Source organism: Sparus aurata, chromosome 10 (assembly GCF_900880675.1).
Source record: "Sparus aurata chromosome 10, fSpaAur1.1, whole genome shotgun sequence".
In the NCBI taxonomy this organism is placed as follows: Eukaryota; Metazoa; Chordata; class Actinopteri; order Spariformes; family Sparidae; genus Sparus; species Sparus aurata.
In genome coordinates this window covers 27,152,970-27,168,642 of record NC_044196.1, presented here as the reverse complement: position 1 = coordinate 27,168,642, position 15,673 = coordinate 27,152,970, and the positions used below count along the sequence as shown (strand labels likewise).

Sequence of the window (15,673 nt, the reverse complement as noted above, 5' to 3'; positions counted from 1 at the left end):
GTCCATGACAAACTTGCAAACTTTTTGGTTACACTGACACTACTTCATTTTTTTTTTTTCTTCCATCAACAAAATCCATTTTATTTCGTCTGAAACAAGATGATGACTTGTGTTGACGGAGGAGAAAATAAGGGGTGAGTGGGATTCAGATTTATTCTCTGGCAGGAAGCACAGTGTGGTCTGAACACAGATGGTAAGTGCATGCATGCAACAGTGGGCATGCAATATGCAAGTATATGCTTGTTATTTCCATTGTGGTGATGAAAGGTGCTGTCAGGGACGGCTTAATTTCAAGTTTCGACCACAGGAGGTTTAGTTCGCTGCATCATACCCACACACAGTAAAGACCTGGTGATCTTTAGTCATGTCCCTTGAAAAAAGGTCTTTAAAAATAGTAAAAGGAACTCTTAACTTGTTGTGAAAAGTCTTAATTTAGCAGTGATACCTTTATATGACCTACATACAGTGTTGGGGAGTAACGAATTACATGTAACGACGTTACGTAATTTAATTACAAAATGTACGTAATTTTAATCCGTTACATTACTGGGAGAAAATATGTAATTAAATTACAGTTGCTTTTGGAAATTTCAATGATTACAACTTAAGTTACATTTGAAAAATCGCCGCAAAAGCTCGGATTTATCAAATAGTTTTTCGCCCCCCTGGATTCATGTTTGTTTTTAGTTTTTTTCATATCAACATCCTCCTTCCAAAACTGACGCTTGTGATTGGTTCTCTGTGCCATTCGACTCAACCTACAAACCGTACGGCGGCAGTCAGACTCAGCAGCAACAGTGTCGGCGGCGCACAAGATGTTCCTGGGCTGGAAATACAAAAACACTTCCTACAACCAGAAGCCAGGCTTCCCTGTATTACAAAGGTGGCTCTCTTTTAACCCGGCTAGATCACCATGGTAACTTATACTTAGCTCACAACCTGGTCCCGACCAGGTTCTGTTCAGAGTTTAATCATAAAATCGGCTATAAAAGCGCCGCTGTGTCACTATTTAACTCATTTACAGCTGACGTCACCTTTACTTTGAAAGTCCAGTGGAGCTGGATCAGAACGGAGCATTTGTACGGAGGGAGAGATCGCGCTGATCCGCTGCTGTTTACTTTCTCTCTGAGCGTCTCCGCCTACAGATGTTCAGCTGAGGGGGAACGCTGCTCAGCTGATGATCCGACTCGCGTCAGGAGGTCATTTATTAGGCTATAGCCTATTTACTTTTATATACAGTCAGTCACCACTGAAAGTTGTGCGCTCGCAGCAGGACAGATAATTTAACTTAATGTGGCCATGAATAAATTAATTGTTTCGCCTGTTATGTGTTGCCCAAACGCAAATCTTGAGTAGGTCTACTGTGTTTTCTCACATTTAAAAAGGTCTTTGTACAGAGACAACATGAGATTTGCTTTTAGCTACAGCACCTAAAAAACCCACTGTAACCTATTTTCATACGCACACCCAGCCTCGCTTTCAATAAAACACACACTGGCATTTTATAATTGCGATCAGTGAAATATATGAAAACAATATAAAACACAGTTTAAAACAACAGTTGTTGCTGCTCTAAAGCTTCATATTTAAAAGCAGCTCAATGTAGAGCTGTCAGAAATTAAAATCAGCCTCCTCTTGTCATATTTGCAGCAACACTGTTGCTTCAGGCTGTGATCAGGCTTTTTTGTATCACTCATACTCTCTCCATTAAAACAACCTGCTCCTGTTGGCTGAAATCAGCCCGTTGTCGCTCCATTTAGTGAGGAAGTGAGCCTCCTTCGCCTACAGGCCTAAGATCAGACTCATAATATATGGTTAAACCTTTTGAACTGAAAGGTTTATCACACTATAGGTCTTAAAATGTGAAAATGGTTAGCAGTTGAGAGATTTCATTCAAAATTAAGAAAAGTAATCATAATGTAACCAAATGTAATTAGTTACATTACTTTGAGAAAGTAATTGAAATAGTTACACTACTATTACATTTTCAACAGGGTAACTTGTAATTGTAACCAACTACATTTCCAAAGTAATCTTCCCAACACTGCCTACATACACAAACAAGCAGTGAGTTTGGCTATTTCTATTTCTCACAACCTGAGGAAACAAGCTGTGGTACAGCAGTGGATACTAACTGGCTTATAATATTACATTTCATGTTGGCCTTTGCTGCCAAGCTACGTCTCTCTCTCTCTCTCTCGGATTATTATGAAGATATAACATTACTCTGCAATGTTGTTAACTAATGCTTTGGCTCTACATAATTACTATCAAAGAGGAACCAAATCTGCTAGCAGTTGGTTTACTTTCCTTTAGAATTTCCCTGTTATCATCTTACAATTGTTAATCCTACAGAGTCACTAATTGATGTATAACCTCATCACTATGCATAATAATTTAGTATAGTATAATAGTGTTACCTTTCATTCACTCCTTTCCAAAACTAATGCACCTAAGCAAGACCAAGATGCACTTTTAACTATTTTTCCCATGCATGCTGTTTTTGTTGAAATAAAGTTTTTGTAGAAAACATGTCAGACGAACGTCACAAAAATAATTTTGGTTTCAGCATCATTATATTTCTAATTATAACTGTAGTTGGATCTGACTCATTTGAATCGTATTATGTTGTAGCCTGGGCTGAATATGGTAGTAACTACTTTTTTGTGTAAACAGTTTCATTGAACATCCAAGAATCGATGGTCTGCAGGGCCTTTTTTTTTTTAATAACTCAAGAGGCATAGCTCTGATAAAATTATTTCCCATCCAAACATTAAGACTTTTTTAAAACTTAGGCTTTCCTAAAAGGAAGGTATAACACACTAAATACATTTTCAGTTTTAATGGCAATATATTATATAACACAGAGTCATTGTTTGTTTTAAACATTTTATTCATGCAGGTCAGATTTACAAAAAAAGCAATACAATGCAAAGTACTGCAAGTTGTCCTTCCATCAAAATTGTGCCTAAAATCAGTTGCTAAAGCAATTCCTTTGTATCTAAATGACTTCATGTTTCAAAAGGGTTTAAAAAATGTCTGCTAGAAATTGATTTTCTTCCTAGTCCATTCAGTCTAAATACTAACCCTTGTCCAGCTGAACCAAACCAAGCCAACCCATGGTCTCCAAATGCAGGATTTGTAGACCATAGTTAGTATTCTATTTGCTTGGAGTTCCTGAAAAGTGATTACATTTAGAATCATTTCCCAGCAAATACTGGGAATAGAGTAGCAGATTTACAGCCAAATGGATAGTTATGTGCAGAGGCAATGAGGAAAAGTAAAAGCAAGCAAAACTAGCTAAACTAGCAACCACTGCAGAGTCTCAATGTTACTACAAACCTCTGTAGTAAATGACCACTAAACTTTTACTCATCAAAGTTCAATGTTCATGTGCTGTCTGCTTTACTTTCTACTTCAGTGGTCCATGAACCCTTTTCACTTACCTGATGACTCTGAAGGTTTCCAGCATCCTTTGATGTCATCTCCCCACAGACTCATGGTAAACTAGTCTCAGCTTTGAATTCTCACCTGGTTGACTCTGGCTGGAGTGTTACACCCTTCACCACTTATGCTCTAATGTGGACAAGATTCAGTTGGCACTGAAGGGGACAGGCTACAGGGTACGCTGATGATGAAAACTGGAGCATTTCAGACAAGACCAGAGGAGATATTTCTTTAATCAGCGTGACGATTTTTAAAAAGTTTGCTGTACGTGATATCATTAAAGGGGCTGGTTATTTTTTTCGAAAGGTCCTTGCACAGTGTTCGAATTTTTTTAACCGGTTACACTGATGAAGTGCTTTAGCGCTGGGCATGATTTTGATCCAGTCTCTGAACATCATAACTGCACAACTCCGTTTATTAAAAACAATTTCGACAATGGAAAGGTACATATGAGCGATTTGCGGTAACTGTCCTAGTAACAGTTACTTTATACATTTATCAAACCACTACGACCTATCAGTTTTTAAATTTCACAGCAACGCCACATGGAGGTTTGGTTTTTCGATGAAAAAGCTTAACATGATGGAACCAACGTGCAGATTGGATTTAATACCAAGCATGATTTAGTTCAGTTAAATCTACAGTCACAAGTATCGCCTAGAAACTTATGCTGAAATTATTCAGCTGTCTACAGGTCACACACAACATCAGAACACTAATTATTCAACGTAAAAGTACAAATTAAAAAAAGGAAACGCCTAACTCAGACGTCAAGCATTAAAAATACTACAGCACAATAACAAACATAAGGGGAAAAAATTCGAGTGTAAAAATTGTCCCAAAATAAAACAAAAACAGACGTGGACGTCGGCAATTAACGTCCTCCTGTGAACATCGTAGGGGAACGCAACGCGCTCAGCCACAGACAGGAAGAGGATAGTGTCACGTGCATCAGGAGGCGGCGAGCGGCGACGCAGTCGGACGACGATCCTGGAAAAAGAGCAAATGACACAAATGAACTGCCTGCAACTGTTAATACAAGCACGCTGTCCCATCTTAGGTATCTACATGTTGACTTTAGTGCGAGTTCTGTATCTTCAGTTCCGTTCCGTAGTCAGAGATCCCAGACTCAGTTTGTCTTTAGGAGATTATGGCACACACAACTGAAATCCAAGTTAGTGCACAGACGTGTATTAACGAGTTACCAACTTATTGAACAGCACCACGTACGCATGCTTTTTTAGACCTGCTTTTCCACACAAGCTCTGGGCGGTGCAGAGCAAGTGACAAGCTGCCTCTGCCTTTAGAGGGACGAAAGTTAATTTTAGAAAATATATGAGTACCAGTCTATCTCAGACCTATTCTCACCTTCACATGCCCAGGCCTTGCTTAATAAGCGTAGCGTGCAGGCGGTGGCGGAGGCAGCCGGTCGGCGTAGGGGTCCCTGGCGCGTGGAACTCCGTAAGCCGGGACCCGGGAAACCGGAGAGAGTCGGGAGCGCTCGTAGGAGTAGCCATTGCTGGCAGGGGGCATTTGCGTGCTAGGCGCTCTCCTGAGGGGACTGCGATCTCTGGCGTAGTACGAGGACGGAGGAGGTGGGAGGGGTCGACGCTCGTACGGGTCAAGCGACGAAGTCATAAGACGATCTCGGACAACGGCTGATGGGGGTGGGGGAGGAGGAGGGGCGCCGGCACGTTGGTCCTCATAGGAGGCCATGCCATATGGGCGCGCTCTGTACTTCTCATAGTAATCTACCACGCCATACCTGTCCCTCTCGCCCTCATAAGGACGGTCGGGATAAACAGCTCGTCTAGGGGGAGGAGGTGGCAGAGGAGGGGCAGGGTAACCTGGGGGTATATGGCTGAGGCGGCCTCTCATGTAGCTGGGTGGGGGAGGCTCGTGTCGCTCTCCTGGATAGCGTGGGGGCCAATAGCCACCTCTGTCTGGGGGAGGTGGAGGATAGTCATCCCGTTCATCATGTCTGGGGCGGCTTTTGGAAATCTGGACATGGATGCGTTTACCTAAGTTACAAGAAAATATATGTAAGGATACAGAAAACACAAATAAAATATTTAGGTTTAAACATGACAGGTATTAGCTTCATTGTTTCTTCTTTTATGAAATGACTTTTCCTTACCTTGAAACTCAGTGTTGTCCAGTCCCTTGATGGCATCCATGGCCTCATCAGAGTTGGACATGTGTACAAAAGCAAAATTCTTCACAACAGCACACTCTGTAACTGTGCCATACTCTTCAAAGAGAGCACGGAGCTCGTCGTCAGCCCCCTTTTCTACATTTGCTACATGCAGTTTGACTGAGCCCTGGTTCTTCCCATGGCTGGCCTCCACGTTGATTGGAGTGCCATGGAGCTTGTGGAGGTGCAGATTCTTGATGGCCTTGGTGGCTGCCTTGCGGTCATCCATGTGAACGAAGGCGTAGTTCTTGATGATGGCACATTCCGTGACTGTGCCATACTGGGTGAAGAGTGCCTTGATTTCCTCCTGGTCAGCTTCCCTGGGGAGGTTTCCTACAAAAATTTTCACCATCTGTTTCGGGACCAATCAGAAAAAATAGGATATACAAAGAGGTGGGGAGAGAAAACAAATTTTTGAATTAAATGTTATCCATTCTCTTCTAAGCGAGCCTGGATATTTTTTCTCAGTATACCAATACTGTAGTCGCAGAGGTGAATTAACCGGGCCGGTCATTGCAAAATGGCTGACGTCAGTTGAACTACTGCAGCAAGACTACTTTAAATTCACACATTTTTGATGAGCTGTCTCACTTTTGTTAATATTACAATGTTTGTTGACTATTTTGTTGCTTTACGTGTTGATTTTTACCTATTTTCAAACATTATTCTCGATCTTTGTTCATCAAATCAGCTAGTGCTAGGTTTTAGCTACGGTTAGCTTGCTAGCCAGGCCACGCTACTGCACAAAGCCCGACTGGTTGTATTAAGTTAGCACACCGGCAAAGAATGGCGAGCAAACGCTGAAACGTTTGTACATATTCAAGGGGCTCGAAATGTCGATAATTCTAAATACGAAGACTGCTTTGTGTTCATTTTAATTTAAAGTTACCTTTTCACCGGGCGGCTTCTGGAAAGGACTTGGAGCTGCAGTTCAATCCGGTTTCGAGAGCTTTCCTTAGGCCGATTTCCGTTTGGTTTCTGCCTGCGTCGTTTTCCGTCTTCTTCGTGTGCCCTCGCGGATCACAGCCACACCGCCCCCCACAGTCCAGGAGTGTGCGACAACTTCAAGGACAATACAAAAAATGTAAATTTACATTGGGATTTCCCCGCTGTGTTTGGTGTCTATGAACGAGTGGACAGTTTCACATATTTGTTGTATTACAGTATACAGATTTACGGCAGAGCTGTTTGAAAACATAACACTGAATGTGAAACTTTGCGGTAATCGAAGGACTGAGGCGGGAACTTCCAGTCAGGTTTACATTACACCATAGGGGAATTTTCGCTGCCGAAATGCTACGTTCAAGCACTCGTCTAAAAATCGTTAATTAGAGAACAGCAACCCATTCATTAGATGTTTCATCAGAAAAGTCAAAAAGTAAACTTTGAACAGCTTAAAATATTTAAACATAAAACATTTCTTTTTGCCATTGCTTTTAACTGAAGCAATTCAAGTCTTTGAACTGCATTATTACTCTGAGTTTTTTTTTTTTATAATGCAATTTTTAATGTCTTTTAAATGAAATGTTTATGTCTTTTAATGTAATTTGTGTGTGCCTGTAAAGCACTTTGAGTTGCCTTGTGTCTGAATTGTGCTATACAAATAAACTTGCCTTGCCTTGCCTTGCCTAGCTGTAGCTGTGACTCGAGTAGTTTTTATCGTATAAGGGAAGTCCCTTGCGTAATACAACGATTTTAATAGCCGCGCAACAGTTATAGTTTTCATTATTTATTTATTTATGTTTCAATTATTGATTATTTTCAATAAACAGTGAGTCTGTCACACATCAGAGAAGGGTTGTCAGTTCTCCTAACTAAACGCAGCGTCTTCATATTTATGTTATTGTCCAAACGACTAAAACACATACATATTAAATTCAGTAGGATATAAAACACACCTCCATTCTTGACACGCGTGAACCAGTGAATGTTGGCATTGAGCTTGATAAATGATGATTCGTTTTCAATCAGAAATTGTTGATCAACTAACAGATTAATTATTTCCCTTAATTCAGCCAGTGATCTGGCATGGAATGGTTTCAAATTCTGCATTGCAAAAATAGTACTTGTAAATGTAGTCTGTGCTCCTCTGAACTTGTATTATTGTGTGATCATTTAGTTGCTAGACATTCGTGGCTGACATCATTACTTCTTCCTAGTTGTTGGACAAATCTCAAATGAAAGTCTTGACTTTTCCTTTCTATTCGCCACCGTTACCTCATCCACAATCAACAACCGTGCTTTTTCACTTGAATGCAGCATTGCTATTACCGGGTCTTGTGAGAATGACGAAACTCGAGAGAGGGGAAGTCAACATGCTGCAGGGCAGATAGGAGGAGTCTGTTTTCACACGAGCACCGTTAGTCAAGCAAGCACAGTCAACATTTGGGCTGCTTCTCCGTGGGTGTGAAAGCATCGACTTATATCGCCTGTTTACAAACTTCAACATTAAGGTAAGGCACACACATCTAGCAGTTGGAATAACTGAATCACTTAACTCTTTGTTTTGAATGGTTAACCACCTCATCTCACCAGATTCTAATGTTTGCCGTCTTTTTTGAACAGCCCTTTGCCACTGGTCATCTGATTTCATCAAGAGCTGTGAAGCAGGCTATTGTTTGGTGATGAATGTGTCCCAGACCCAGACAATGGAGACGGAGGAAGATCATACCTGTCTCCATATCAAGCTTTACCACCCTCAGCAGAGTTGTAGGGGCCTTTACGGGCTGCTTCCTCTGGGGACAAGGAGCAGACACTCAGCAGATGACCCTCTCAGGCTGGGGCGTGACGCCCAGACCTGCACCCTCGCCCTGAACGACAACAGGGTCTCCCGCAAACAGCTGGCCCTCCACGCCTACCGATCACCCAAGAACCCTGACATGCTGTTCACCATCCAGAACTTGAGCCAGAGGGGTCAGCTGTCGGTGAACAGCTCTGCACTGGGCTACCTGGAGAAGGCGGACCTCCCGGACAAGGCCCTGATCCGGTTCGGAGAGTATGAGATGCTGATCATCCGTGAGCCCGGCGAGGCCAAGGGGCACTTCGAGGTGGAGCTTGAGATCCTGGCTGTCCCTCCGTCCAGAGAGACATGCATGGGTGTGCCCAGTATGACACCAGTCATGGACACAGGCTCATGTGCGATGAGCAGTTTCCCAGGTGAACTGAGAGCACATGGGCCCCTGGAGACCGATGAGACTCTGTGGTGTAATTCATGATGAACCATGATGAACGCTGCGAGACTCTTTACCCATTTTTTTTTTTTGCATCTGAGGGCAAAAACAAGTGCAGTGTAGCCGTTACATTAGGGCTCAAGGATGTTTAGTTCCCACTATGTAACGTGAAAGTATTGTATTAATTTGCACCCTGTGTTTATGACTCCATTTCTACATATCAAAAGCTGTGATCTTAATATAGTAACTCCTACTATGATGTGAATGCTATTTAAAGCCGTTTGTTTCTACATTTTCAACCCGGACGCATTAAACTGTCTTTTGTTAACACCGTTTCACGAGTGCGGTTATTCAGTACTGCATACCAGCCACTGCTTGACCACTATGCTATGAACACAGAGCAGAGAGTCTCATCGTCAAATACTTCAGAAACAGGTTTATCCAGATTTGCTTGAGATAAAGAGGACATCTGCTTCTCTCCCGGAGCTCAAATTACAGTGACGGCCTCTGAAAGAAACAGAATCCACACCTCCCTTCTTGGTGTCAAATTCTCGGAAATGTGTGCAGTTCCCCACATGCTGTAACCGTGTCACTCTGTGGTGGAAGTATTCCTGTGACAATAGCAAGAATCAATACAACAATACTGAATTAGTCCATCACAAGTTCGACTGTCAAACCTTCCCTTATAAACCATGTTACTGTCAGCAACATAACCGTGGGAGGTACTAGCTGGCATTGCTCCATGCAATATTATGTAACATTGAATTATTACCACTGGCACATTGATGTGTTCATAGTATTTTAATATTCATATAGCTGTTAAATAAATGGAAATATTAAATAATTTCATTCCACCATATTTACTTGATAACTCAAGTTACTTTGCAGATTCAGATTTGTGTTGATGTTGATAAGAGCATTTCTTTGCATAAAAAAAACATTTTTTAAATAAAAGAACTTATTTATTTTCCTACACTGATTTCGGCGAGGGCTCATAGAGGTAATGGATCTTGTTTGGGTCAGGTCAAGAAGCTGCTAGTTCTTAAGTCTGAGAACAAAGTTCAGTATCCACAGAGAACCCTTACGCCACTATATTGTCCCAGCAGGAAATGCTAAATAAAATCTTTATCTATTGTGTACACAGATGAGCAATAACGTATTGTAGTTGTTAAAACCAGACTTCAGGAATGAGTACATGAGTCATAAACGTTTGGCATGCGATCGTTGTCTTGGAGGTGGCAGTGGAAGCAGTCAAGCACGTACCATAAAACCATTTGTGGTTACCGCAGTAATGAGACTCTAACCAACACCCTTTTTTGAACTCAAGTCCAGTGCATTTAAGGAAACCTCATCTGAAGTGGAATAACTTCAGTCAGCAAACAAAACTTCCGAAAAAAGGAACTGGAAGAAAATGACACCTCTGACTCTGGAGAATTTACTTACTTGAAGATTGCTTTGTCTCATTCCCCCCCGCAACTTTTATCCGGCAAAAGGATATTGCCCAATCTTACGATAAATCACGTAGTGAAATCGAAACTCTTCTCCTAGGGAATGACATTAGCAAAATTTAGCAATACCTAGGATTGTCCACTTCCCCTGGCATCTTAGCCCAACTTTGTTGTTGTACAGTCACAATTAACCACCCTGGATTGAAATCGGACTCCAACTATTGAAAATACATAACGGAACCACTCTCATCAAACAGCGTCTGGCAAACTGTCCTTGACATTGTGATTCTTTTAAAAAGGCCCACCAAGAAGGTTTCAATAAGTAGCATACAGTAATTAAGAAATGGGTTTAGGCTCAGATAATGTTAAAACAAAAGGTTTAATTTGTGTGTAAAAGGTCATGCAGTGGTTACAAGTATACATTTCAGGCCATATGGACTGCACCAACGTCCAGTCACAACTGCAACACTATATGGCTTTAGATATATTTCCATTTCAGCAGTTATGTGGAGGTAAAAAGGACATTTGTACCGTAGGTGGGACAGAGTCTCTCTTGACATGTTTGAGAAGTCTTGAGTGAATAAGAATCAATCCAAGATGTGACCTGTAGGATTGATCTTAATATGTCACCTATTAAACATCATCCATTACTTTGGTGTCAGCAGCACACAGAGATGTAACCATGCAGGTTTCCTCTGGACCGGACATTCACCCTGGCTCACAAACCGATGGGTCCAACTTTCACCACAGGAACACATCCACTTCCTGTAAAAACAAAAAGACACTTCATTATTAAATCCATAAGACACCATTTTGTAAACGCACAGTGAAAACCGTACTGCTTTACCTTTCGCTGCAGTGACAGTCTGATCCGGTCTTTCCCAGGTTGTAGTGTTCAGAGACGACAAACTCCAAGCACAGCTGCCAGAGCAGAGATGGCCTGCAGACAGAGCGACAGGGTCACTGATCTCACTCCTCGTCACTGGAAAACTTCAAGATGTTATTTGGTCCAGTACCTCACACATAGGTTGCATTACCAGTATTAAAAAGAACAAACGAAAACTGAGCACCAACTTCAATGAAGACTCCCTAAAAGTAGTAAAAAGCCACTCCTTTAAAATACTTCAAAAGAAGGTAAACTTATTTAACTTTATTATTCGTCAAATTAGTCCTATTAAACTGTTTAATAGGACTAATTTGAAGAATAGTAAAATCATTCACAAGGAAATGCTTTACCAATTTAAAAACTTTGAAAAAAAAAGTTACTTGGCGAGTTGATCAGTTAGTCTTCAGAATTTTTGTAATGGATGAAAATGCACTTTTTCAAAATAAGTTATTTGTGTTCCTTTCAACATTTTGATGCAAGGTGCGAAATTTCAGTTTTTAAATAAAACTTTACTTAAAATCAATGTGTTCTGATTTTAAGAATGCTGTACTGTAGTAAGAGAGGCACAACACAAGAGGGAGGCAGGTGACAGGCTAATGCATTGGTATGAGTGGCTATGCAGTAAAGTTCAGACAACACCTACCCGCTCTCCACAGGTTGCTGCTCATCTTCCAGGGACAACTTACAATGAGTTGGGATCTCCTGCATAGTCTAACAACCTACAAAAAGCACAAATACTAAGAATACCAAGACTGCATGCAACTTCTGTTACAAATCCAAAAACTAGAAATGTTAAGACAAAAATGGAAAGTGTGACTTATATGTGGCGTGAACTCAATGACAGAGGAATGAGGAAATCTAAATGCAGACTACAAACTGTCGCAGGACAACAAACACGGGCCATCGCAAAGCTCAGTTTATTATTGTTCCGTTTCTAGGAAATCCACTAACTGGCTCGACACAAGGTAGGCAATGAACGACTGTTACTGAGGAAAGTTGCAGCCCCCCAGGGAAACATGTAGCAGGAGATGAACGTAGCGTAAACATCACGTGGAGCCACAGAAAAAGATACAGGGAACATATTTTATAGCAAATTTCTTCGGCCGTTGTTTAATTTACTCCTGGGTTTGTGGACAGCTACATATTTTATTTCTGTAAGTAGGAATCAATTTAAACTTCGACAAATTGACAGTATCAGTGTTTTTCTTACTTTGCATCGCAAGCATTGCTAATGAACGTGCATGAACACAAGATTTCAGTGGAAAGAAGATTCGGTGTTGCTTCGCAAAGAACTACATTATTGTAGACTTTATTACCATAAGTGAACAGGGGAGAGAAAACATCACCTACCATGTGTCAAGCTGAAAACTCTTAAGAGTGAAACTCGAAGCATAAAAGTTAAACGGCTTAATATATATGGCCTGGTGAAGAGTGTGTCTACCTAGCCTAAAAAGGCCTACCCAACGAGGAATAACTTCACAGTTAAAACGTTGTTGTTGGTTTGATTTTTTTTATTAAAAAGCCTTCAAATGAAAAGCAACTGGTAGGGTAAATAAAATCATACATAACGGTGCAGCTATGGATTCTATTTCCGCATGGAAAGGTAACACAAAGAGTAAAAAGAACAAAACCACACTGGAACTTTTGATTTGTCATGCTAACATATGTCGCAAATCTCAGATTACTGTACAACCTTCCACACCAAGTATTATATTAAAGCCTCGACACTAAAAATCTTTTAAACTTATTTTGATGAGCATTTTATCATCAACCAACAACCTTAGTGTCAACAAATTTTGTTTACAAAGACTACATATAATTTCATTACATGATTTCCCTTGTTATGAAATTATGTCAGTTTTTCCCAGAGGCCGTATCCATTTAAAAAAATAAAAGGATTGAAGAGCAGAGTGTAAATGGCCATTAACAGCACTGCGTCACACTGAAAGAGACTAAGCACCTAAACCAGCATCCTTTTTCTGCAAAACATGTTGAAGGATTTGAACAGTAAAACAAGCAGAAGGGGGGAAAAAAAAGGCATAAACAGCTCAGAAGAATACGTGAACTGTAGACATGGTATCGGTTGATTTTTTTAGTACGGGGCTGTCCGCAATACAGTATCTTCCAGTAAGTCTCAGGCGAACGCAACGCAATCCGCCATAGACGAGGGGGGGATGCATAGCGCCACGTGCATCAGCAGACAACGACGATCTTGTCATATTCTAAACCTGGGAAGAGAGCACACCACACATGTCAAGGAGCGTGTTTTACTCGCGCAAAGGCTGATTTTTTTTTTTTTATGTAAGAGCACCAAGATTTTAGGATTCTATCAGCAATCTTTAGTTGTTGTATGTATTAAGAGGTCTGGCTGATTGTGATGGTTTCCAACGAATGGTTTCTGCCTCAACTCGATACAGCTCCAAAATGAATTGCGATTAATTTCTTGGATTTTTTTCTCAATGCCTACTTCTCAATGTGATTTGTGATGATGAAATGAAACACCCACTCTGTTCTCACCTTGTATTACACTCTTGTAGACCTAATAGCCTGCATATCGGGGTGGTGGTGGCGGTGGCAAAGGCACTCTGTCTGCGTAGGTGTCCCTGGGACGAGGGGCTGCATACATCGGAGGTCTGGACAGCGGGGAGAGCCGGGACCGCTCATATCCGTACCCATTACCAGCTGACGGAGCAGGAGGGAGCTGGGCTCGTCTGATGGGGCTGCGGTCCCTCATCATGGAAGAAGGAGGAGGGGGAGGAATACGGCGGTCGTACGGGTCATGCTGCCCCATTCCAAGGCGTTCTCGAACCAGCGCTGAGGGGGGAGGTGGCGGTGGCGGGATAGCACTGGAACGCCTGTCATCATAGCCTGACGGGCCGTCGAGGCGGGATCTGTATTTCTCATAATAATCAACCATCCCATAGCTGGCACGCTCACCATATCCACGGTCAGGGTAAGGCGCTCGTCTCGGGGGAGCAGGCATCGGAGGTGGGGGAGGGTACGCAGGCATGCGGCCTCTGTAGGGAGGCTCCGGCCTCTCCATTGGGTAGGGAGGAGGATAATAGCCTCCTCTGCCAGGTGGAGGGGGGTAGTCCTCCTCCTCCTCTGGTGCCCCTCTGGGTCTGCTTTTGGAGATCTGAACATGGATGCGCTTTCCTGAGAGAGAAAAAACATTATCCTTCTAATGTCAAAGGCTGAATCCAAACCGTATGAAAACCCTTACAACTCTGGAACTTTTCAGTCATGGAGTGGAGCATCAACTTACCTTGAAACTCTGTGTTATCCAGGCCCTGTATGGCATCCATAGCCTCATCTGAATTGGGCATGTGCACAAAGGCAAAGTTCTTGACAATGGCACACTCCGTGACGGTGCCGTACTCTTCAAACATCTCACGGAGCTCTTTATCGAAGCCCTTTTCCACGTTGGCTATGTGGAGCTTCACAGGTCCCTGGCTGTTCTTCCCTCTGCTGGGCTCCACGTTGATGGGCCTGCCATTCAGCTTATAATTGCAGAGCTCACGGATGGCTTTGGTGGCCGACTTGCGATCTTCCATGTGGACAAAAGCATAGTTTTTGTACTTGGCACATTCTGTCACAGTGCCATACTGAGCAAACAGGGCTTCCACTTCCTCCTTCCCAGCGTGCTGAGACAGATTCCCAATGAAAATCTTCACCATTGTTGCTCCAGTGTAGTTTTCTAGAAAGGGGCAAATACAGGATGAGTCCACCGTGCTCTAACAGAAAGTAACCGGTGAGAGAGCAGATTGTGAATGCATAACGTCAGTATCAGGAAATAGAAAGCTTGTAATCGAGGCGGCTGTAAGCACCGAAGCAAAACGGTATTCAAAGTCTTTCTCGAAGTGCCATTTTTACATTTCTACTCATTAATATTTACATTATGTGATAAGTTTTGAATTGTGCGACTTCAAATAAAGCTGACTTTTTAAGACCTTAAGCTGGAAAAGTTTCCGTGTGTTCACTTCCTGGTCAGCGAGCTGCTCGCCGGGCTCGTCTCGTTTGAATAGCTGCTAGAAGCAAGCTAACATTAGCTTCCAAGTGTTAGCCATTTTGCCTCATGTGACTCAACCAAATAAAACCCCGTTCAACTATTGACACAGTGCGTAGCTGCGTTTGGAGACGTAAAATGTAAAATCACGATAAACTCATAACGAACTGAGACGAAAACGAACAGAGAAAACAAAGACGGCAGTACTCACCGCTTGCGATCGGCGCCACAAAGTAGTCTTCGCCTTCGCCTTCTTCCTCGTGTTGACAGCGCCGGCAGGCATCCGGCTTATTGGCGCATTACCGCCGCCCTCTGCTTCGGGGTGAGAACGAGAGGGGGAAATCTGATTGGTAGATTGATTTGTCTCTCAAAAAAATACGGACTGTGATTGGGTAAAGGCGGTGTTGGTATCTATGGTTGGTATCATGAAAGCGTTGAATCCCATAGAAAACCAAATGAGGTTTCTGTTTACTGTATGCGAATGGCCCGCAGCTCATTTGTGTAATTTTCTCGTCTGTTTTT

General features: G+C 42.2%; 3 protein-coding genes across 4 annotated transcripts; 1 reads left to right on the top strand and 2 right to left on the bottom strand.

Annotated features, from left to right (window-relative positions):
• Window positions 1-2,877: 2,877 nt before the first annotated feature.
• LOC115589473 (RNA-binding protein 4B-like) lies at window positions 2,878-6,686 on the bottom strand. Its single transcript, XM_030430373.1, has 4 exons — window positions 6,531-6,686; window positions 5,585-5,993; window positions 4,816-5,468; window positions 2,878-4,437 (listed from the first exon to the last, which is right to left on the bottom strand). The coding sequence occupies exons 2-3, from the start codon at window positions 5,991-5,993 to the stop codon at window positions 4,837-4,839; spliced, it is 1,041 nt and encodes a 346-aa protein (XP_030286233.1). The 5' UTR covers window positions 6,531-6,686; the 3' UTR covers window positions 2,878-4,437; window positions 4,816-4,836.
• A 1,247-nt stretch (window positions 6,687-7,933) lies between these two features.
• tifa (TRAF interacting protein with forkhead associated domain) lies at window positions 7,934-9,139 on the top strand. The gene is made up of 2 exons (XM_030430376.1): window positions 7,934-8,094; window positions 8,207-9,139. Exon 2 carries the CDS (start codon window positions 8,266-8,268, stop codon window positions 8,854-8,856), a length of 591 nt encoding a protein of 196 aa, XP_030286236.1. The 5' UTR covers window positions 7,934-8,094; window positions 8,207-8,265; the 3' UTR covers window positions 8,857-9,139.
• Window positions 9,140-10,619: 1,480 nt separating this feature from the next.
• On the bottom strand, window positions 10,620-15,466 carry LOC115589474 (RNA-binding protein 4B-like). 2 transcript variants are annotated; one of them, XR_003985522.1, is made up of 6 exons: window positions 15,363-15,466; window positions 14,411-14,842; window positions 13,663-14,301; window positions 11,789-11,864; window positions 11,107-11,199; window positions 10,620-11,024 (listed from the first exon to the last, which is right to left on the bottom strand). XR_003985522.1 is itself a non-coding variant. In XM_030430374.1 (4 exons), exons 2-3 carry the CDS (start codon window positions 14,820-14,822, stop codon window positions 13,685-13,687), a joined length of 1,029 nt encoding a protein of 342 aa, XP_030286234.1. In that variant the 5' UTR covers window positions 14,823-14,842; window positions 15,363-15,466; the 3' UTR covers window positions 12,639-13,373; window positions 13,663-13,684. The 2 variants fall into 2 exon arrangements, 1 of the variants encoding a protein (XP_030286234.1); XM_030430374.1 differs by lacking the exons at window positions 10,620-11,024; window positions 11,107-11,199; window positions 11,789-11,864 and adding an exon at window positions 12,639-13,373.
• Between the last annotated feature and the right edge of the window lie 207 nt (window positions 15,467-15,673).